This window comes from Thermobia domestica, chromosome 3 (genome assembly GCF_964235325.1).
Source record: "Thermobia domestica chromosome 3, izTheDome1.hap1.1, whole genome shotgun sequence".
Classification (NCBI taxonomy): Eukaryota; Metazoa; Arthropoda; class Insecta; order Zygentoma; family Lepismatidae; genus Thermobia; species Thermobia domestica.
This window is the reverse complement of record NC_137456.1, coordinates 350,341,636-350,366,035: the sequence shown is the minus strand read 5'-3', so window position 1 is coordinate 350,366,035 and position 24,400 is coordinate 350,341,636. Positions and strand designations below refer to the sequence as shown.

The 24,400-nt window shown below is 35.1% G+C and overlaps 1 protein-coding gene across 1 annotated transcript in view; it reads right to left on the bottom strand.

Moving 5' to 3' along the window:
- The window catches only part of LOC145681296 (uncharacterized), a 510,716-nt gene that overhangs the window by 12,694 nt on the left and 473,622 nt on the right, over positions 1 to 24,400 (bottom strand). Inside the window, exons 10-16 of the mRNA XM_081752944.1 lie at positions 22,094 to 22,185; positions 19,846 to 20,113; positions 14,349 to 14,459; positions 9,633 to 9,869; positions 5,569 to 5,636; positions 3,480 to 3,628; positions 1,288 to 1,462 (exon numbers count right to left, since the gene is read on the bottom strand). Coding sequence (XP_081609070.1) covers positions 1,288 to 1,462; positions 3,480 to 3,628; positions 5,569 to 5,636; positions 9,633 to 9,869; positions 14,349 to 14,459; positions 19,846 to 20,113; positions 22,094 to 22,185 — 1,100 coding nt within the window. The remainder of the gene's footprint in view (positions 1 to 1,287; positions 1,463 to 3,479; positions 3,629 to 5,568; positions 5,637 to 9,632; positions 9,870 to 14,348; positions 14,460 to 19,845; positions 20,114 to 22,093; positions 22,186 to 24,400) is intronic.

The window sequence follows — 24,400 nt, the reverse complement described above, 5'->3', positions numbered from 1 at the left end:
GTCGCTTAACTCAAGAGGATCACTTTTTCAAGTATTCTACAATTTGCTTTCAGAACTTCTAATTACATATGTTTTTGATGTAATTATTATTTATAGAGCTATATAAGAACGCCCCTCTTAATCAATTGGTTATTATGTATACCTGGCTTGAATTACTCAACTTATTAATCGCCTCCTAGAGCTTCAACCCACACCCACTACAGAAACTGGTGGCAAGCGGTGCGATAATTACTCACCGTTGGCGCCACATAATTTGGTGTCAGCTGCTGTGAGAATACTCATCTGTCGCCCCGTTAAAACTGGCGACCTCTGGGGAAACCAACCCCCTATAACGTTGCAGAATTGTTGTCTATTTTCGCGTACTAACTCGTATTCTTATTTCCAAAGGGACCGCCCTATAAGAGCTTCCTTGTACTGAATCAGGGCCTGATTACTTTTTCCCTTGTTAGCAGTCGTTTGAGACTCTTAGTGTATTTAAATGCATTGTGCCTATTGCAACTGTTTTTATTTATTTATTTATTTATTTATCTAAGTCAAGATATTAAATTATCTACTACCGTAGAGCGTCACTGCTCTCTTGAATACGAACTTATTTACAGTCCTTGTTATAAACAGTCTTTTTCAAGACTAACTATTCTTCTATTGTATCATGCCCGACGGGCCCTGTAAAGTCTTTATCCTAGCTGAATGTGATAGATTGAGGAGAGTTTATTTGTGATATGCTGTCTGGTGGTCCAAATATAAGTCATTGTTTTCACTGTTATTAATATTTCATTGGTGTCTTAAGCATCGTACACACTCTCTCACTACTGAAGTCGATGCTCTCTACTCAGACCACATGGCTTGTACCAAAACCTAGCTGCTGTGCTTGGACAATCCAGTGTCCATATGTTGAGAACACTTTTTTCACAGTTGTATTTCCATGTGTCAATGAAAGAAGGAAACAACCTAAGCAGAATTGACAGAGTGTGTGGCTGTTTTGGTAACGGACTGGGTAGAGTAGTGGTTAACGCATCGGCATGGTGTACCAAAGTTCTTGGGTTCAAATCCCGGTCCAGCCATTCATTTTTTCACTCTTTGTGTGTTATTGAATTTGCACTTACAGAGGATCTGGTGTGTAAAAAAACATCCTCCTTTCATTCATATATAAGTAATATGAGTATTTCTTGGACTGGATTGGCACAAAACAGAATCCACTGGTGCTATTGCTTCTGCGTCAATTGTTTGGGTTGCTTAAGCAGTAGAGCTAATATGTTAGAAATTTAAACTAGATGGATGCCTACTTACTTGCCAACATTTTCGTAACTGCAGGAGCAACGTTGACGTCACACATGCACTCATAGGTTGTGGCATGGAAAAGCTTGACAAGGGCGGAGTTTTGGAGAGAAAGCCATACTCCTAGACCGGATACTGCCATACACATCACAGCTCGATTGCCATCAGAGTTTACTTGGAATGAATGCTGTTTGAAAAACAAGAAAGAAAAAATGTGTTATTTTAATAAGTATGCATATATGTAATAAGGAATTAGTGGAAAGACAATCACCCAGCATTAAAGAAGGCATACTAGAAGCTCTTTCGCAAAAGGCTTTATCAGATAGGAAACGGAAAAAGTAACGAAAGAATAATTAAACAATAGAAAAGCAACTATGAAGCGTTCATGTACGAGCAACATCGCAATGCAGTCAACCACCTGGACTCTTCACAAATATTCTTCTGTTCTTTACTTTATACTTTCCTTTCCTCTCCATTTTAGTCCCCATTTATCTGATGAAGTATTTAGCGAAAACGCTAATATTATACAGAGTGTCTGAGAGTCCTCGTACCCAGTAGAGAGAATATTGTCAGTGTAATTTTGGTTGTGGTATTGGTAAGACTGCTTTGACGGTAATACAGCACTGACTGGTATTCTTGCATTCGAGGTCATATGATGCTATGACTGATGTGAGTTGTTGCAGTTCCACAGCTAAGGAACGGTTCACAGTCGTATATGTGTGTGGGTGCACAAGCGACCAAACACAGAGGAAACAATGACGTAGGTAATGACTTCGTTTAGAGATCTCTTTGGCAAGGACCGTCTCGTAAAGCAATCTTTCTTGATTGGTAGAAATGTCTGGTTTGGTATGTGCAAAGACAGGACGCGTAATAAACGTAAGAAGACGCGTGAGGAAAATACGTGGTTTAGTCACACGTGAATTGCGATGTCTCCAGTAAATTGCTTTGCAAAAAAGAGCAGCTGAACTGAATATATCGCGTTTAACAATACAAAACCACATTAAAAAAGATTTGCATATGATACCTACGGGTACGGGGACTCCTCGGATACACTGTATATTTCTAGCATTCATCTGTATATTTTTTGTTGACAGATTGCAAGTAGTATGTGTGTCACTGTTAGAAGTATGTGTGTCACTCTTAAGAGTCTGTGTGTCACTATTAGAAGTATGTGTGTCACTGCTAAGACTGTATGTTACTGTTAGGAGTATATGTATCACTGTTAAGATTGTGTGTCACTATTAGGAGTATGTGTCACTGCTAAGACTTTGTGTGTCACTATTAGGAGTATATGTGTCACTGTTAAGACTTTGTGTCACTGTTAGGAGTACGTCTCACTGTTAAGACTGTATTCACTATTAGGAGTATGTGTCAGTGTTAAGACTTTATGAGTCATTATTAGGAGTATATGTGTCCCTGCTAAGATTTTATGTGTCGCTATTAGGAGTATATGTGTCACTATTAGGAGTATGTCTCACTGTCAAGACAGTATTCTCTATTAGGAATATGTGTCAGTGTTAAGATTTTATGTGTCATTATTAGGAGTATATGTGTCACTGCTAAGACTTTATGTGTATTTATTAGGAGTATATGTGTCACTGTTAGGAGTACGTCTCACTGTTAAGACTGTATTCACTATTAGGAGTATGTGTCAGTGTTAAGACTTTATGAGTCATTATTAGGAGTATATGTGTCACTGCTAAGATTTTATGTGTCGCTATTAGGAGTGTGTGTAACTGTTAGGAGTATGTCTCACTGTTAAGACAGTATTCTCTATTAGGAGTATGTGTCAGTATTAAGACTTTATGTGTCATTATTAGGAGTATATGTGTCACTGTTAAGACTTTGTGTCGCTATTAGGAGTATATGTGTCACTGTTAAGACTTTGTGTCGCTATTAGGAGTGTGTGTCACTATTAGGAGTATGTGTCAGTGTTAAGACTTTATGTGTCATTATTACGAGTATATGTGTCACTGTTAAGACTTTGTGTCACTGTTAGGAGTATGTCTCACTATTAAGACTGTATTCACTATTAGGACTGTATTCACTATGACGACATACTCTTTAACAGCATACAGATTCCTTTTGTTTTTTTCCTGAAAACTACAGATAAGAATTGAACTAAATGATCTCATTTTCTTCAGCTTAATGTAATCTATTGTGAATTTTGCTATCAACTTTAGTAGAAACAAACAAGACCTCACCTCAACCTCCAGGGTTGTTGTATTTAAAATTTTAATAAAATTATGACAAGCACACCAGAGCTTCCCTGCTATGGACAGCATTCGCACGATAGGAGTCGCTGCAGTTCCAACTGTCACAGTGTAAGGATCTGTGGTGTTCCAGCCACCATCTGAAATAGAACGTCATAATTAAGTTTTCAATCTACTACAATATATATATATACTTCTTATAGTACTTATAGTAAGAATATTTAAATATCTAAGATCTATGTGACACGGAAGTATTTGAGCATGTTGCACATGGTTGTATAATCAACTAGTAAGGCTCTTAAAAATCTAAATGAATATCAAATTAATTAATCAGGAGAAAGGCATTTATACACCGTGTTTCAAAATGAATAATCTGATTTTGGACGGTAATAATTACGGAACATTGGACAGAAATGAAGTGAGTGTCGTTTGAATGGGCGTGACCTAGAGTTTCAGAAAATCGCCTTTAGACGTCAGTCAATGCTCCTTTTCAGTTTTCAGTTAGTCAGAAGTAAGATGGCGTTCGCTCAACAGAAAGCGTTTAGTTTGTTGCAGTTTGCAAAGTCTGAGTCAGTGATTTCGGTCCAGCGTACTTTTCGTCGCAGTTTTGGCATTGATCTACCTGCACCCAAAAAACATTCTTCGTTGGTATAGCCAATATGAACAAACAGGATGCTTGTGCAAAGGCAAGAGTCCAGGTCAACCTTGCGCTTCAGATGAAATGGTGGAAACAATTCGGCAAACATTTGAACGGAGCCCGCGAAAGTCCGTGGACACGTAGAGCATTTGTAATAGAACAGCTAAAACTTGAAGATTTTGCAATTTATCCCATTCTTGTAGTATGCTTTTTTTTAAAAATACATATGGACTTTTAAAATCAGTCATTATTTTTGAAACACCCTGTATTTAAAAATCAAATGTTAATACATCTTATGAATTCTTGTTTCATAGAAAAGAAACAAGCAAAAAAAGTTACGAGTAAACCCAAAGGCAAATTTCTAAGCTTTTAAAGAAATTCTAGTGTCACTACAAATTAATTAGCGACATAACAATTAGCGGCGAGCGTATCTCTCTCCAGAGGATATGACATGGTTCTAGGGTATATACAATGTCAACATTTCTGATATTGACATACACAAAAGTCAAAAGTTTCTACAATTAACAAAGAAGTTCAGAGGAAAAGAAATATACTTTTTGAGATAAATATTTTATTGCATTTCCTAAATTGATTTATTTAAAAGTCAAATATTTATTATTAACATAAATTTTAATTGTGATACTGATAAGACAAATATTGCATACGAGATACCAGTAGTAATTTATTTAAAATTCGACCACATTATTTATAATTAGAATAAAACTAACCACTAGGCATAACAGCTCTTTGTGGGCCTGAGTTGTTCCAATGCTATCTATTAGTGACCGGTTGAACTATATCCAGCTAAGCGGCGAACACGTGATCAGTGCGCTACGTTGCTCAGTCTCTAAGAAGCGTATGAGGAGCTTTCTAGACGTAGTGGCCATCATATCTTTTATTCATGTGACTCCCAAGTTTGCTCACGAAGCTGGGTGGACGTCAAAAATTGGGAAGCACTGGTTGGGAATCGAATCCGAGACCACGCGGACGTGAGTCGAACGCTCTAACCACGAAGACTGCGGAGTCCCGTAGTGCTCTATATAATTACAATACAAGGCTCAAATAAAACTTGGATAACCCCTGGAGTAAAACGATTTAAAACGTAAAGCAATTATAAATAAAAGAAAATATGGAATTGAAGGTCTTTTCGCAATAGTTTCAATCAACTACGTATTTGAAATAAATGAGCTGAAAAATAATTTTGTGGTAGACAAAATACTGATATTTCATATAATAATAGAGCTATTTCGCATGAGCATTTAATTATTATACTTTCAATATGTACTTCATTACTCTGACTATATTACAGTATCATATTTCCTCAAGACATCTACTAATTGTTAATTATGGTCCGATGATGATAGCACAATAGTTGTTGAAAGATTTACAATATTAGAAACACAACTGGTACGTAAATTTCATTGACTAAATACTATTACTTACTTTGATCCCTTGTGTACACCGTGATATCACCATTTGCTAACGAAACAAATACCCGGTTATCTAAATATCTGGAAGAAAGAAAAGAAAATTAACATTGATAGAAGGAAAAATGAGTCTATACACAAAATAATAGAAATAAACTTTATTCTTTTAGTCATACATTCAGAATATAGTCAGTCATATATTCAGAAATATATTTAATCACATATTCTTTAGTCATATATTCATAAATATATTTAGTCACATTCTTTGTCATATATTCAAAAATATAATTAGTCATATATTCTTTGTCATATATTCGTAAATATATTTAGTCATATTCTTTGTCATATATTCATAAATATATTTAGTCATATATTCGTATAGATATTTAGTCATATTCTTTGTCATATATTTTACTCATATATTCAGGAATATATTTAGTCATGTATTCTTTTAGTCATATATTTAGGAATATATTTAGTCATATACCTTACATGACGCGGTTAATATCAAAAAAACTGCATTTTTCGAGATCTATTTACGATGCGTCTAAATAGAATTTGTTCATTTAAAAAATGGGACAATAAACACGTTTGAAAATGTTAATATATACAAATAGTTTTTTTAAAAAATATTAAACATATATATATATAATATATTTTAAAAAGTTAACATATTACAATATATTAATATCTAATTAGTATATTTTAAATGAGCATTTTTTCAATTGTAAATGAAAAATGAAATCTTTCTTTCAGTTTTGCATTCGACGATTATATCTTACTGGTTAACGAAGATGAACGAATAATGACACGATTGGTAGAATGAGAACGTGGGAAGAAACAGGAAAAATCCGAGAAAACCAACGGACCCAACGTTGGTTACAACTAACTAACTCTATGGCCTATGGGATCCGGAGGTTCAATGCTACGTTCACAAAAGCTGTCCACTGACTTCTATCCTTAACCAACTGGATCCAGTTTCTACTTTGTATTCCTATTTCTGCGTGATCCATCCTAATATTGTCCTCCCATCTGCGCTTAGGTCTTCCTAATGGTCGTTTCCGATTGGTCTTCCAGTCAAGAGTTTGAAAGCATTTCTACTTTCTTCCATTCTAGCTACATGACCCGCCCACCTAAACCTCCTAGACTTGATGACACTAACAATGTTGGGTAAACTGTATAAACTATGTAGTTCCTCGTTATGAAGCATCCGCCATTCCCCATTCCCGTTCCTCTTGGGTCCGAATATTCGTCTTAAGAGCTCGTTCTCAAATCAGTCTATGTTTCTCTCTGAGAGTAAGCGACCATGTTTCGGAACCATACAGCACAATAGGTAGCAACCTTTTATATATATATATATATATATATATATATATATATATATATGTATATATATATTAAGCTTCATTGTTGGCTACAACAATAACTAATGTAGGTCTAACAAAATGAAAACTTTTGGTAATGAATAAAATGGTAAAGCTTTCCCCTTTATTCTAGTTATAGAATTTTCCAGAGTAAAAAAGTCCCTTCATCATATCACATACAACAGGGTAGCGACACACTACACAACGAAGAATGGGCGAGAGAAGCCTTGAAACCGTACATGTTATAATATAATATATGGATGTTAATGTAAGATGTCTTTGTCCTTTTAAATATTTTATGTGTATATAACTCATCGCCCTCCAATTTTCCGTAGGTTAGGTTTCCTTCCCTCGAAGTTCATTCTGCTTTGTATATCGCTGGACCGTACTACGATTTGAATTTCGGATTGCTTATACCATTAAACTTAGCCATCAGAAATATTTATAAAGAACCACATTTTGTTTATATTATTTATTCTTCTAATCTCACGAACCTCTCATCATTCTTTTGATGAGTCTTTATATAAACATCCTGTATATTCATTCTGGGCTATTGGCTGGTTCCAGTGAACAACCGGCTAAGTCGGGAAAAGTACATTTTTACAGGAGAGCAGTTTAAAGGTAAATTTTACAATAGTTACCTGACTAATTTTGACATAACCAAATGCTGTAACTTCCTCAATTTTATGAATTCGTCTTAGCCGTTCCTACACAAAGTAGAACTCACCGAAAGAAGCTTATATCTGTGAAATCTCAATTTTCAAAAAAAGTCGACTTAGCCGCTTATTCACCGGAACCAGCCAATTACAATATTGGAGGTAGACAGCCTCTCTCTACAGTGCTACCGTAAAAATCTCATATAAACATTACAACACGTGAACACGAATTCACAACACATCATCATAAAGGCTATTTAATTAAAGAACTTTGCTTTAAACTCCTCATATTTATATAATTAATAAACTCTGCTAAAGATTGTAAAAAGAATCACGCGAAGTTTCAATTTCGTCCGGTAGATGGTAACCACTAAAGAATGTTTGCTGCCATATAACGGGTAACTTTTAGAATTCTACAATTTTATATCATTCTTTAAATAGCAGAAAATGGAATATGAATGGCCACATAAAGGTGTTAAGGGATTAACTCCACTAACGAACTCGGTTCAGATAATTGTTCTAGATACGAGGGCCATTTCATAAATAATAAAAACTAATTTTTCGTGACTCACACGTTTATTGTGAAGAGAGAATCTATTTACAGCCCTTCAATATAATCTCCTTGCTTGGCAATGACGGAATCCCAACATCCGGATAGCTTCTGTATCCCATCAAAGACGTCATCTTTGTGAAGCTGTCGAATTGTTCGAGTAACGGCTACAGAAACATGGCAAACCGACGTCCACGCATACGTTGTTTCAACTTTGGGAACAGGTCATAGTCTGGCGGACTCATGTCCAGACTGTAGGGAGCATGAGGTAATATTTCCCAACCGTATTTGCGAAGCTTTGTACGCGCAGCATTAGCAGTGTGCGGACGAGCGTTGTCGTGGAGAATCAGTGGACCCGCCCTGAGCAACTGCGCTCGGGTTTTGTACATATTTCTGCGCAGTTTCAGTACTAATTCACAATAATATGCTGCTATGACAACTCTTCAACATGGAACTTTTTCCGTTATGGTAATGCCTCCGTGATCAAAAGCAAAAATCATTATTTGCTTAACTTTTGATTGAGACACTTTTTTAGTCTTGGAGAAGATGGAGCTGTCCACTCGTTTAATTATGATTTCAACTCTGGCTCAAACTCTCTTATCCACGTTTCATCAATAGCAATAATGCGACGCAGAAAGTCCTCACCTTCAACGTTGAATCTTTGTTTCAGCACCGTTGCATTGTCCAGACGCGTCTGTTTCTGTTCAGCAATCAAGAAGTTGGGGACCCATCGGGCGGAAATTTTTGTCTTCAGTAAATCACTTGTCAGGATTCGGTGTACTAAGGCAGGTGAAATCCTTGTGATGTCAGAAAGTTCCTTACATATCACGCGGCGATCTTGTTCAAGTGCATTTGTCACAAGTTGAACACTTCTTTCATCGGTTGATGATTTCAGCCTTCCTGATCTTGCATCATTCTTTATGCTTACACGACCACTACGGAAACAAGTAGCCAATGAAAAGCTGTATTATGGTCCACTGTTGTCTCACCCTAAACTTCACGTAAGGCACTGTGAATTTCTGTGGGATTTTTTGCATGTACAGTTTCAATCTTTATGTACGACCTCTGATCTTGAAAAGACGCGTTATTCGAGATATATGCCGCCTCCAATTCCAATACCAGTCACAGCCATATTTGTTCACTAGAGAATGCACAAGCACATGTCCTGCTGCCTCAAGACCTCCAGTTTCAATTGACGAAATATTTACTTCGATTTAATCATGCACTCCGCAGTGTTGCCATAGTGTGCATTTTTTAAAATGAGCCTCGTACGTATTGCAAAAGCAGAGCTCAAAAATTCATTTTCGTTCAAGAGTTATCGTGTGAAGTAACGGACGTTTTTACTAACATTTAATCTTATAAAGCCTAGTAATTTTCTTAAACCTTTCATCTTGGATACGTCACCACAATCTTATCCGATATATTTTAAATAAAATAATTATAATAAACTAATTTAATCGATTTGAAAATATTAACGTTGTTAATAGCTTAAGCAATGATATGTACTTACATAATACAATGTACTGAGGATCCATGTTGAATTTTCACCTTATTCTTCTTGGTTCGAATGTTGTCATTACAATTATAAACATGAATGCAGCCGTCCTCTGTCCCCAGCCACATAGTCGGCTGTAGATGGTCAGCATCTTCTGTGTTGGTGTCAGGGGAAGGAGTTTCTCCATGAGGTTTCTTCTTCTGCTCTTCCTCACCCGCATCTTCCTCTTCATCGTCTTCATCACTAGACGAACTGAAAACACAAGTTTACAACATTATAACATCAATAAATCTATTACTGTGGCGATTACTATTGAAGGAGTAAAATGTAAAAATAAATTATAAACTATTGTCATCTGCTTAAGAGGCCCCATCACGGCAAAATTAAAATACCGCTAATTTTACAGTAATTATGTCAGGGCTCATAGTGGTCTGGTCTCTTGTAAATAGTTGAAAAGTGACCAAAAGAACACGAAAAAGTACCTAAAAAGTGACCAAACTCTTATCATGCCCCTTTTTCCTTTGTCAGTTTCTTCATCACCTCTCTGTTGTTTTGTTTCATCTTTTCTTCTTTACTTCTTTTTGAGCTTCCTCCATACTTAGGTTTTGTAAGTATGCTTTGTAGTTACTGTAAGCAGATTTAGCAGATGTAAGAAGCTTCTGAGTAAGTGGAACCAGTTCTGGCCTATTTCCGAATTTCTTCATCCCAGACATTATATTTAACTTAGCATTGAGAGTTCTCAAAGCCATGAAACATTCAAATTCATCACCTACTCTTAAGAAGAACATACAAGAAGCATAACACAAGACGAATATGATGAACCACAGAAACACACTCACACAACGTTGAACGGAGCGTTAACTATTACGAGAGAAAACTAAAAGATTATTATGATAGAAGAAAGAATAGACACAGAAGGATTCTCAACCCCACCTTGAGATCTTAAGCATCCACCAACCATCCACTGTGCTTTAGAAAGAAAAAAAGCTGAAGTGAGAATAAAGCTAACTGTTTCACATGTGGCAGCAAGTTCTGAAGTTTTCAGAGGAGTAATGAGTAACAAATTTCTGCCTTTTTCCATTTGTTTTTATATTTTTCTTAGAAAACTGTCAATGCAAAACATAAATCACACGAAAAAGTCACATTACTTCCCAAAAAAGTAACTTTTAGTTAAAAAAAAAGTGACTCGCTATGAGCCCTGTTATGTGATATCTTCAAATAGATAAAAGATAATCAAAAAGTGAAACAAGAGCTCGCTAGGCAATATTATTTTACATGAGATACCGTTATCACGACTCACTTATCTGCTTTTGTTTTCCAGCCATTTAAAAAAATCGGCATTTATTTTAGCGTCTATAAATGGCTGCAAACGGGAAGCTACTACCTCAAGCGAAATAATATTGTCTAGAGCGCTCTTCTTTCCCATTTTGATTATCTTTTATCTATTTGAAGATATCACATAATTACTGTAAAATTAGCGGTATTTTAATTTCACAATGATTAGGCCTCTTAATGAAATAAATTGATGGAACTTAATATTACTATTTTACTAAGACTTACCTTTGAATAGTCAAAATTTTTAAAAGTTTTCAGGTTATTTCGACAAGTTCTGTTATCTTCCTCGGTGACTTTCATATGTAAGTAGAATTACGTGTCGACTGTGGACATAATTAGCAATGATTTTTTTTTTCTTCATGGAACTGTTGTAATTGACTTTCTCATCAACGTACTAAAGACCCCGCAGATTCGACTTGTACTAAGATAGGTATCTGGCGGTCGAAGAGGCACCTTCATTCGGCTTTTGGCTAATTTCTCAGAAACGGTTAAGTTTAGAGGGAAAATGAACTACACCGATTTGAAAGAGCAGAATATTTTAAATCTTCCCAAGGCTCACCTTTTTCCAAAAATGATCATCAGTTTCCGAAAAATTGTATTAAAATGTTCAAGTTCTTTTAGGATTAATGACTATCACTCGTCTCCAAATGATATTATTATTATGAAAGGTGAATTTTAGAATATTTCTTTTTTCTTGACGATCGGGAGAATGTTATTCTCCGCTCTGTCCCCTCCCCCTTTGAAACTAACTATATTAATACAGCTACTTCTTGTTTATAAAAACTACTTGCTGAGCAAAACACTACGTTTAATGTAAAAAATTATTAACTTGTAACAGTTTCGTCAACTATCTACTTTGGCTTCATAAGACACTATGAGTACATGGGTAAGGACAGATTTAATATAAGAATATTTAATATCTTATCTGTTAAACGTCTATCTAGAGAACAAAATACAGCGGACTCTTTTTAATTCGAACTTGGATAATTCGAATTATTGGATAATTCCAACAAGAGCTTATTCCCCTTGAAAACTGTATCCGTCAAAGTGAAATGATAAAAATCATCCCAGTCTCGAACCTCATATACATTGAAAATTTGATCAAGATCGGTCGGGTGGTTCAAGAGTTATTAAGTTTTATTTATTTATTTATATGCCCTCCTCCTCCCCCTCCCCTAAGTTCTACCGTCAAAGTAAATAGCTAAAACACTCCCAGGGCAGAACTGCATCTACGTTGAAAACTTGATCGAGTTTGGTCGGGCGGTTCAAGAGATTAAGAGTCACAAACATAGTCACTTTCAACTATAAAATATAGATTTTACGTTGTTTTTTTTTTTTTTATATATATATATATATATTTAATTTTTGTGAAATATATTTTCCACGATTTGTTCATTCACGTATCTTTTTTTTCTTATTTTGAAGTGATTAATTAAAGGATTTAGTTATATGCTATTTTCTTCGATAATAGGTAAAGAACAAAGAATTATTATTATAAACAATTTTTGTAACTAAAATCAGTACGTCAAAATATTAGCTATTCTTTTCCTTTATTCTTTTAGGAAAATTCTACGTAAGTATATTATATTGCGTTGTTAAAATTTACATTACTTTTCTGTTTTATAGATTGTTACTTTATTTTATTTCTTGCATGTTTTTAAATTTTGTGTAATATACGTTTCATGACATATCTCATGTATCTTTTTATGTGATCAATCCAAGGTCGCAGTGTCACTTTCATCAATAAATAAATAATTGTTATTATCCTTATTATGACTGCGAATAAATTGTTAACCGGCAATTTGTATTCAACGGTCAAATTGTTACTGAGATCTTTTATGCGAAAGTTCTGAAACAACTGCTGCGAAGAAGCACATATGTGAGACCAAAGTATCGCAGTACCTCTACTGCAAGAATGTTCCAACCAAGCAACGAAGTGATTGTTCGTGAGTTTTTGGTCCCACGCATACTCGCCAGACTCATGCCCTTGTGATTCCTTTCTTTTCCCCAAATTAAAAGCATCAGTGAAGGATTGCTTTTATTTTGACAGTGTTTCCGGCATCCAGAATGCCCTGACGACGACATTGAATACTTTTTATAGTCCAGGACATACAGAAGTGATTCTAAGACTTACTGGATCGTACAAAGCTGTGTATATACAAAAGAGGTTTGTACTTTGAATAAACCCGAGGAAAGCTGATTCCATTTGTTGTTCATTTATTTTGAACAGACCCATTCTCTGTCCTCATCGCCCCAATGCGTAAATAAATAAATAAATAAATAAAAAACGAAAAAGGGCAGGAAGTAAGTGTAGTGTTATTTCAGCCTATTCTAATGGACACCTAAAATTATATGTGAGAATGATACGTCATGTTTCCAGAAAATGCATAGCATTACAGCATCAACACTTCAAACCTCTATAAGTTTCTTGCTTTTATTTTGTAACATTTTTGCTAATTACTAATGCCTAATGTTACCTTCACGGGGCGTAGCGGAGAACGAAAAGGACTTGCAGAAAGCACTTTCAAACTTGAACGACAAACTCGAAGAAACATGCAAAATCAACATAAATAAGAAAAAACAAAATGATAAAGTGTACAAGAGCAAGACAGGAAGGGGCAAACGTATGGCTAGAGGGAGAGAAAATCGAAGAAGTTAAGGCGGTCCCCTATTTAGAAAGTCTAATATCCTCAGACGGAAGAAGTGAAAAAGACGTGAGCTTGAAAATAGCACAGCTAAACAAGCATTTAATAGGAAAAGAGGACTGCTAGACGTTGCTGGACGTTCGCAAGCCGTTTATTTAGACTCTGGTATCGTTTTACTGATCAGAGACGTGGACATTGAGAAAAGCTGAAATATCTAAGCTGGAAGCATTTGAAATGTGGTGTTGGCGTAGAATGCTGTACATATCATGGACAGAAAGGAAAAGGAATGAAGACTACTAAAGGAAGCTAATGAAGGACGACAGATCATGAAGTTAATAGGAAAAAGAAGAAACAGCATGCTTGGCCATCTTATTCGGCACTCTGATTGGATCACCGTGCTGGTAGAGGGAAAGACAGAAGGAAAACCAGGAAGAGGAAGAGAAAGGATAGAATATTAAGATGGAGTTACGAAGAAGAGACCTTATCAAAGTATAAAACAGTTCTGCCAAGAGAGAGAAAAAAATTAAAATTTCCATATTGCCCACAAACCTATGGTTGAGGAAAGAAAGACGACCTTTACGATGATTTCTATAGATTGACGTAAAAGAGTCAACGGCAGTAGACAGATTTACAGAAATGCCAACTGAAATACGAATTGCTTCCTTTAAGCTTAGATTTGGAATGCATCCGATAATAATAAAAATCTTGAACTATTATTTTAGATTTCTTATCCATATGTAAAGCCTCTTACCTATCAAGTTGAATGTTACCACTCCCCTCGTCTATATCCTCAACGGAAATGCTGATCCCAGACTTGTTATTTGGATAAGATCCTTGTCTCTGACTAGAATTAGAAGCGGACCTACGAATAAGAAGAAAAAGAACATTGTTAAAAGAACCTAACAGAATCAGTGCAAAATAAATAAAATATTGTAATCAATAAAGTCATAGCCATCCAGCTCGAGCGTTCATTCATTTTTTGCACGATCTTTTTCTCATTAAAAACAAAGAGAATGAACGTATAATTTTGTTCACTTTCTACGTACAGTGAAATCACTTTTTAAAGGCCATCCACTGGCGGCTGGCTCTAGAGTTCTACAACAAGGATGTCACATCGACAATGGTGGAGAAATTGGCTTTGGGTGGACGGCCCAAAAAGTTTTCTTCCTCAGTTTCATTTTACGTGTTGTTCTGGTTATGACGGAGTTTGTCAAATATTCTGTAGCAATTGAGGGTCATATTAAGAGACATTCTTATGTGTTACTAGCGTCGTACTAAGAGTTTGACTTACGTGTGATTATAACGTCCGCATTTAGAAAGACGTTCGTGAAGTTACTCACGGCTTACATCACGAGTTTTCCGTCGAGTTGTCCAAACATCTTCGTAGAAGACGAGGTAAAAGAGAATATCAAACAAATTGACGCTACAAATTAATATTTCAAAGGAAATCAACAAAAATAACAGTCTTAAATAATAAAATGATTCAATGTTGCGTTCACAAAAGCTTTCCACTGACTTCTATCCTTATCCAAGTGGATCCAGTTTTTACTTTGTATTCCTATTTCTGCGAGATCCATCTTAATATTGTCCTCCCATCTGCGCCTAGGTCTTCCTAATGGTCCTCTTCAGATTGGTCTCCCGTTCAGACTTTGAAAGCGTTCCTACTTCCTTCCATTCTAGCTACATGACCTGCTCACCTAAGCCTCCTGAATTTAATGACCCTAACAATGTTTGGAAACGGTATAAACTATGCAATTCCTCGTTATGAAGTTTCCGCCACTCTCCATTCCCGTTCCTCTAGGGTCCGAATATTCGTCTCAGGATCTTGTTCTCAAATACTTTCAATCTAAGTTCTTCCTTTAGAGTAAGCGAGCATGTTTCGCAACTATACAGTACAACAGGCATGTTTATCGTTTTATATATTTTAAGCTTCAAATTCGTTGGCAGAATTCGCGACGACAAGAGATTTTGAACTGAATAATAATACGAATTTCCTGCTTTTAGTCCATATTTAATTTCTTCGTGAATCTGGTTTTGTCAACCTTATCCATAAACGGCGTCGCTTTGCTTCTAATGTGGGAGGCTGTCATTTAAGATTGTATTATTATGTTATATGAGTGAAATATATTATAGGTCATAGTTTTCCACTGTTTACCATTTAAGTGGCGTGTAGGGAAAATTGTTGACCAATTGCTTGTAAAAATGATATCTAATATGAAGTAGTTTTGATTCTACTTCAACGCAAATTTTCAGAATTAAATAATAGATCACTATTATTCTGTAGATATTTGCATTTTATAATTTAAAACTATCGCTTTCCTTGATTTCCTTTGAAATATTTATTTCTTTTATTTAATACTAGCAGAATATCCGTTCTTCGCACGGGGAGAATACCTTTCATTTTGGACATAAAGGAATGAATTTGGATTTAAACTGCATCGGAAGTGTCACTGTTGAATCTCAGCGACCCTGAAAACTAAGGATTCGACACTAATATCGGTCTTTTTCGATCATTTTTAAGTGTCTCTCCCTACCCTAAGTTGCACCGTCAAAGTGAAATGATAAAAAGCATCCGAGGCCGAACCTCATCTATGTTAAAATTTGATTGGATCAGTCGGGTGGTTTAGGAGTTATGAAGTTACATAGTCACTTTCATTTACATATATATATACATATACAGTATATATAGAGAGTCTCTCTTACCTTTTCTTCTAATGTAATTGGACAACCCTGCAGAAAAGTCGTAATCTTTCGGTATAAGCGGTAGGTAACTTCATGATCGTATTTCCGAATACGGAAATGTAATCACACGTTAGTCAAACTCTTTAGTACGTCTCTAATCGCACATAAGAAGACTGAATACAGTCGTAAGAGTCTATCCTTCTAACAAATTTTTGTTCCCTTCATTTTACACAATCTCTAATATATAATTATTCTGAAAAAAGAGAGAATAAAATGGAGCGATAGATCTTAACTCAATTACATTTCTCTGCCTGATTTGAGAAAGCACCTTAAGAATACCACATCTAGAGACGATTGATTTTAGTTGAAAATTTTCGATTGTCGCCTTTAAGATGTGTGTCCGTACAGCCCACCTACTAACCGTTAGAATATATACTTAAAGAAGAAACTTTATACTTGGTTCTAGCGTATTAGCATACGCTTGCAGATTTCTAACATTCATAAAAATTTATATAAATAATTACATATTCCCCCCCACCCGCACACACACACAATAAAATTTCTATGCACTGAACTCCAGGATAAGAATCAGATGTATTTTGTTACACAGAATCCAAATTTCGAAATCCTGGAACGATCGATCACTTTATTTATTTATTTATTTATTTATTTTTAATGAGCGAAAATCTGTTGATTTTAGATAGAGAGGATACACACAACACAGCCATATATAAAAAAAAAGTTCTGTGCAGCGTACCCCAACTTACGGAGTCAATGTATTTTAGGGCACAGAATCCAAATTTCGAAACCCCAGGACGATTGACCGCGTCAAATTTCTTTTATGGGCGAAAAACTTATGTGCTGTCTTACGTACCAAAATTCGTTGGTTTTTCGCCCATTAAAAAAAAAAAAAAAAAATGATAAGGTCGATCGTCTTGGGGTTTCGAAATTTGGATTCTCCGTAATAAAATACATCTGATCCATGCCCTGGAGTCCGGTGAACAGAATTTTTTTTAATTTTTTTTATTTTTTTATTTTTTGTAGCTATGGCTGTATTATTCAAGTGAGTTTCTATCATTCCATGTGTATGTGTATTCCACGATAACTTTCGTACAAATATATTTCAAAGAAACAATACTATCCAAGGTTATAGTACAGTAACTTGCAACAATTTTCATAGTAGCTGCAAATTCATACCACACTAGGTAACACCTCGCCTCATTGACCTAATGTTGCTAGAACATTATGTCATTAAACGACTACCCAAAGCTGGGCCTCCTATTGAAGTTACGTAAGCCTTCGAGACACTAATATTGATGATAATGGCACAGTTAACCAATGATCAACCAGCCACTTGCAAAGGACAGTGACTTGTGAAGCATCAAACACTTCAAAAGTTCTGTGTCATGTATGATACATACGGAGACATACTGTATATTACAATTTCTTACGGAATACCAGGAATAAAACTCAAAGAAACTGACATTAAAAATTTGAACTAGTTTTTACTTTTGTAAGAGCAAAATTTTATGGCGTAGTTTACATTAATACTGAGAAACTTACATTTAATGTTTTGAAACGAGAAAATATTTGGTTAAGAGTGAGATTTTTCTGACAAAATTCACATTATCAGAGCTAACGCTATTTCCTTTTTTTTTTTTTTTTTTTTTTTTTTTTTTTTACTTTTATTATTGTTCCCATATAATTTCTGCATTTCAATAGTAATGACGTTATAACAAAGTTATTTGCCAGAAAAGCAACTGCATTCAAATAATTTTATTCAAATCTACGTAAAGTGAACAATTACACTTGTACCGTTAAAGTATTTCTAGGATGTACCGTACCCAAAATGTAACTGCTCCAAATGTATGCCTAATATATTTTTTCACTTGAACGCAAATTTTGCACTAGTGTGCATTGGTGACGTTCATCTGAATTCGTACAGTTTACCTTGTGTGTGCCTTCCGTCGATTGTGCTGCCACCTGGTAGTACGTAAAGGAATACGCGTAGAAGAAAAGGAAGAAGAAAGGCGAGAGAAATGTGTGAAGAAACTAAGCATAACGTGATTCAGCATATTTTCGTTGAATCTGAATATTACTCTCGCTCCCAGGTATCAGTTTAATATATCAACTACGTAATAACTTTAAAAAGTTGAAGTTGTATATAATATGTTACCATTCATCTACTAAATTGGTAATTAATATTTTAGTAATGTCTGCTAATGCTTTATTAATTAATACTAAAGTAAAACTCTACCACACCGTACTTAGTGATAAAAAGATGTGTGAGGACGAGATACTTTTAAGCGAACAAAGCATTCGGCACAAAAACCAGGATAGGGCAATACATGAGTTAGGCAATTCTCCGTCAAAATTACATTACAATTCAACATACTTTGAACTGAACGTGGAATAACCTCGTCGTTATGATTTTCCAAAGTAGACATCCTACGGTTTGGTGAATGAGGCGGTAAGAACGATTATTGTAAGAAGATTAAACATATATTAAAAATGGAAAGACTTGTGCTGTGCGACAGTAAACGTTCACATGTGGATCTGTACTAAGACATTGATTTTGCAAGCACTATCGAATCAAGTCTGCGAACCAATTACACTATTGGGACAAGGTTAGTTTGTAATTTTGTGTAACAATTCAGGTATGTTTAGTTTTTAATAATAAATGGCACCGAAAGTATTTATGATTATTTGTTCTATGTCCAGAAAGCATGCCATCGTTAAGACGAGGGTGTAACATTTAATGCAAGAAGTACGTGAAAGTTTGTGATGTCCTCATTGCATTTCATCATTGCATTTTAGGTCTTCTCGCGGATACAACCTCCCGAATCTGGACCGTTGCAGTAAGGCAAATTGCTCTTTTTCGAATCGTTGGGCGACTGACGGAGGGATGGACATTTTCTAAACCTACCGGTAATGCAGTGCAAGGCTGTATTGCTTGGGAGTGAAGGGTCGTGCTTACTCTGCGGGTATCGCCGAACGACTGGGCATTCTGGGACGCGCGAAGCCGTGCTGTAATAATGTCTTCCCAAACAGGGACAAAATGACTTGTACCCAGAACCATAATAATATGGCCCAAACGAAGGACTCGAACTTTGACTGCTACATAATATAACAATGGCATTAAGTTAAAAGTAGCACGGTTGGCGTACGTGAATTTGGCGTTGCAGACCCAAGCTCTATTCCCGGTGGGAGCTCATGTGGTTCGGATCCCACGTTAAGGGCTGTAGGTCCACGTCTTATATAGCCTCGCTGCTGAAGGAGACGTTAAACTTGAAAAAATGAAATCAAAGTAGCACGGCGAAACGAACTGGTATCAAATGATGCTTGCAAAAGCAGTCAAGACTTCCAATGTAATTCGATTACGTGTGTCCAGCATGTAAAATTTAAGCACCCCAAGTTGTGGAATTGCTGCAAACCTACAGAATACTTACAAAGCACTGCACGTTTAATACACCAAAACCATGCTGTGCAAAGATGCACGCTATTTGGAACGTATATAATATGTAAATGACCAATAAACATAATTTAACAATTTTATCTCAGCTTACCCATCAATCCCAGCTGGGATGGACGCTATACACAGAATCCGTGCATTGCAGACGCCATTACAAGATGTCACTGTTGGTTCCGGCTGTAGACTTAGCACACACACTTGCCCCACGTAACCATCACTGTTACACACCCATACATCTTTTAAGTGATGAGCATTCAGCCCAAGTGTTGGTGATGCACACGTGAACTGAAGCCCTGCCCTGGTCTTCCTGATTGGTAGAGGGGAGAGAAACTCGGGAGACGGTCGGCGATCAGCAGACAGCGCTGGAAGGCAAAATATTTTTCATCTTAGATAAAAAGACAAAAAGAACTATATGGCGCGTTCAGTGCACAAGAGAATCACATCCACCGTTAGCCATTTTGGACATACACTTCATCTTTGAGATCTCTATCAGAAACTTCTTCCAGAGATTAAAAGATTCACCTCGATATTGTAGATAATTTTTATGATGTAAATCTTACAACGTAAAAACCTCTTATAATGTAAAAAAAACACCTATAATTAAAAAACTCTTATAATGTAATAATGTAAAAAACTCTTATAATGTAAAAGAACTCTTGTAATGTAAAAATTCTTATAATGTAAAAGCTCTTATATTAATGTAAAAAAAACTCTTATAATATAAAAGAACTTTTCTAATGCAACTTTTGTAATGTAAAAATTCTTATAATATAAAAGCTCTTATAATGTAATAATGTAAAAAACTCTTATAATGTAAAAGAACTCTTGTAATGTAAAAATTCTTATAATGTAAAAGCTCTTATAATGTAATAATGTAAAAAAAGACTCATAATGTAGAAGAACTCTTGTAATGTAAAAATTCTTATAATGTAAGAGCTCTTAAAATGTAATAATGTAAAACTTTTATAATAACTCTTATAATGTAAAACTACGTTAAATTTCCATGTACTTAAACATTGAGAAAAACTTAATGTTTCTTTTTCTCAGAACTTTGGTGATTGCACTTGATTGCTTTGCGTTCTAAACACCTCATATGTTCATGCAACTCAAAGTGAATAGAAATCTTGATCCGCTGGACAGAAGCATAACACAAATCTTCTATTGAAAAGACAAATACTCGAATTCGGTTCACTTACTAACATTTTTTTCTCGTTATTAAAAGCACAATCAGTCATAGAGCGTTCACCTCTAGTGCGTGTGATCCCTGGTTCGATCCCAGCTCGCGCCAAGTGAACTTTGTAGAGCACAAACACCGTATGTGTGTTTTTTTTTTTTTTTTTTGGGATTTTCCCATTTCCTCCTACTTTTTTCATTCCACTATTTTACTTATTTTTCATCATCACTGTCTTCTTTAGTCCACACGGCTAACCATGGGACGTAAAACTCAAATGTATAGATGACCATTGTGACTCGATAAGAAAATAAATAAATACCTGTGCTTATGTTCCGTTTCACCGAAAATAAGACACGATTTATATATTGTAGAAGAAACACTTTCTTTTACGTTTTCTTTCTTTTTGTTTTCCAGCCAGTGTATGCTTTCCATCCTATGATCAATTTTGTCCTTGATTTCTGATAGGTTTTTCCTTAAAAAAGGATGTCTCTATTTTAAATACTACTAATTTGAAGATCTTGTGTTACATTAAACTTCTGTGGAGAGCACAGTAACTCACTGGTAGAGCACTCATTTCTGATGCAACCATAGGCCAAGTGAGTTTCTGGTGGACAAGTGAGTTTCACGTCAGTGTGTTTTCTCAGAGTTCTCCTGTTTCCTTCCACATTTTCATTCCACCAAATATTTCATAATCATTCGCTTCCTTTATCCTATAGTGCATAATCGTAAGACGTAAAACTAAAATAAAAGAAAATTAACTTGTGTGTGTTTTGATTAGGATGTTATGCAAATTTTTGTTTAGTTTGCCATAGTCAAGATTTAATGTGGGTTTCTTTAAAAGAGTCCAGTATGTTTCAAAAACAGTTCCTTCAATCTAAATTCAGTACTTGTACACTGACATATGTTTCGCCAGTCTTGAAATAGCTGTATTTTTTCATTCTTTTAATTTTCTGTACGTTAGTTAATGGTCTCGTACATCCTCGATTCTACATCCTTCTCCACGTAATACCTTGTAGTCGTTACCAGAACTTTGGAAAGAATTTAATGTTGGTGTAATTTCATACTTTGAAAACACTCTTTGTCACTGTATTTATCAAATTGGAAAACAAATTGAGAAATCATTCATCTATTGACGGGTGAATTCTAATAATAGAAATGGAAAGTTTACCTAATTTTTGCTTCGCTTCGTTGAACGACTCCTCCCAACTTGCTCTCTTCTCAGGTTTCGTGAAGACAACCGATATGTTTTCAATACCACCTCTGCAAGTAAAAAAAAAAAAAAAAAAAAAAAAAAAAAAAAAAAAAAAAAAAAAAAAATTATTATTTACAACAATACCAACAATACCTGAACAAGTTCTTTGAGATATGAAGAATAACATATATACTAGACATAATTAAGAACTCTGGGAAAGCATGAAATGTTTTTATATATTATGATAGCGACAAGATTTTATTTTACTTTATTATTTATTTATCTTTAGTTTTATTTTATTTATTTATTTATTTACAATTTTTATTTATTTATTTTAGGAACTCTGGTTATTCTGTTGAATGCTGATGATGAAAATTTAATAGGGGATGATAGGAGAACTATAGAAAGAAATGCAGAGATCTTATTAAACGCTTGCAGGGACATGGGTTTAGAAGTAAATGCAGAGAAAACTAAATACATGAAAGTTCGTCGGGATCGTAATGCTGCAAATTATGAATGCGTTACAATATTAAATAATACTTTTGATAAAGTGGGTATTTTCAAATATCTAGGATCAATATTAACAGACGAAAACCATATTCACGAAGAAATTAAACATCGACTAAAAGCAGGGAATTTGTGTTACTATTCGGTTCAAAATCTTATCGTCGTGAATTCTATCAAGGAATTTGAAGCTTAAAATATATAAACCGATAATCATGCCTGTTGTTGTTCTGTATGGTTGCGAAACATGGTCGCTTACACTGAGGGAAGAACATAGACTGAAAGTATTTGAGAACAAGATCCTGAGACGAATATTCGGATCCAAAAGAAACGGGAATGGAGAATGACGGAAACTTCATAACAAGGGAATACATAAATTTAAACCGTTTACCAAACATTGTTAGGGTCATCAAATTTAGGACTAGGATGCTCAGGTGGGTAGGTCATGTAGCCAGGAAGGAAGAAAGTAGAAGCGCTTTCAAAGTTTTAACTGGAAATTCAATCAGAAAATTACCACTATTAAGATCTAGGAGCAGATGGGAGGATAATATTAAGATGGATCTCGGAGAAATAGGAATACAAAGTAAAAACTAGATCCAGTTGGCTTAGGATAGAAGTCAATGGAGAGCTTTTGTGAACGCAGCATTAATCTTCCGGGTTCCATAGGTCATAGAGTTAGTTGATACAAAGAAATCCTAAACCTGACATATCTAGACTATCTAGGCGCTAAAAGATACTTAATTGCATTAGTACATAACTATATATATATATATAAAATTAAAACTTGTTGTTGCTTCATTAGAAAGGATAAAGGGAGAAAGAAAATAATTAAAAGTAAAACGAATAACGGAGCTATAAGAAGCTTCTGAAAAACAGAGATAAAGTGTTCCGTCTTGATAAGGGCAGCTTTCGACTTGGACTGAAACACTGTTTTATGACCGTGCCACCATCATAGCTCTCCAGAGCTCCCTTGCAGCAATATAGTTCGCGCACTCGTTTTCAGCGCTGGAGACCTGAGATCGATCCTCTGTGGGAATTCATGTGGTTCGGATCCCCGTTAAGTTGTAAGTCACTTTTTTAAACTCTATTTTATGTTATTTCTTTCCTCACCCTGTTCGATGAACCGTCAGCAAGTTTTCTTTGGTTTATATTTACCTACAAGTATTATTAACTATCTTTCGGTGAGTTTTTCTTATGTCCAAAATTCCTTTTCTTCGGCCATTTCTTTTCCAATAGCATATATACGTATCAAAATATGATATGCTCATATAAACAAAACCGCTGTGAAGGTATGAAATACAAACACTTATACTAATGAAAGAAGGAAAAAACCGATTACTATTATTATTATTATTATTATTATTATTATTATTATTATTATTATTATTATTACTATTATTATTATTATTATTATTATTATTATTATTATTATTATTATTATTATTATTATTATTATTATATTTTACACACCAAATTCCCTTTAGGTGCGAATTCTAACGTAAAGAGTGAAAGCGGACTGGGTTGCGTAGTGCTTAGCACATAGGCACGGTATACCGGAGGTTCCGTTCCAGTCAGTCACTTTGTAACTCTTTATGTTAGAATTTGCAACTACAGAGGATTTGGTGTGTAAAATAAAAAAAAAAAAATTGTTGTTTCCTCCCTTTATTAGTATATAAAATCACAACCGTCATAAGGTGCTTGATCTGTGGACAACCCACGTCGTCCAAGGTGAGAGCGCCGACCTCGAGAGTGAGAGAGTGTGTGGCTGTTCTGGGAATA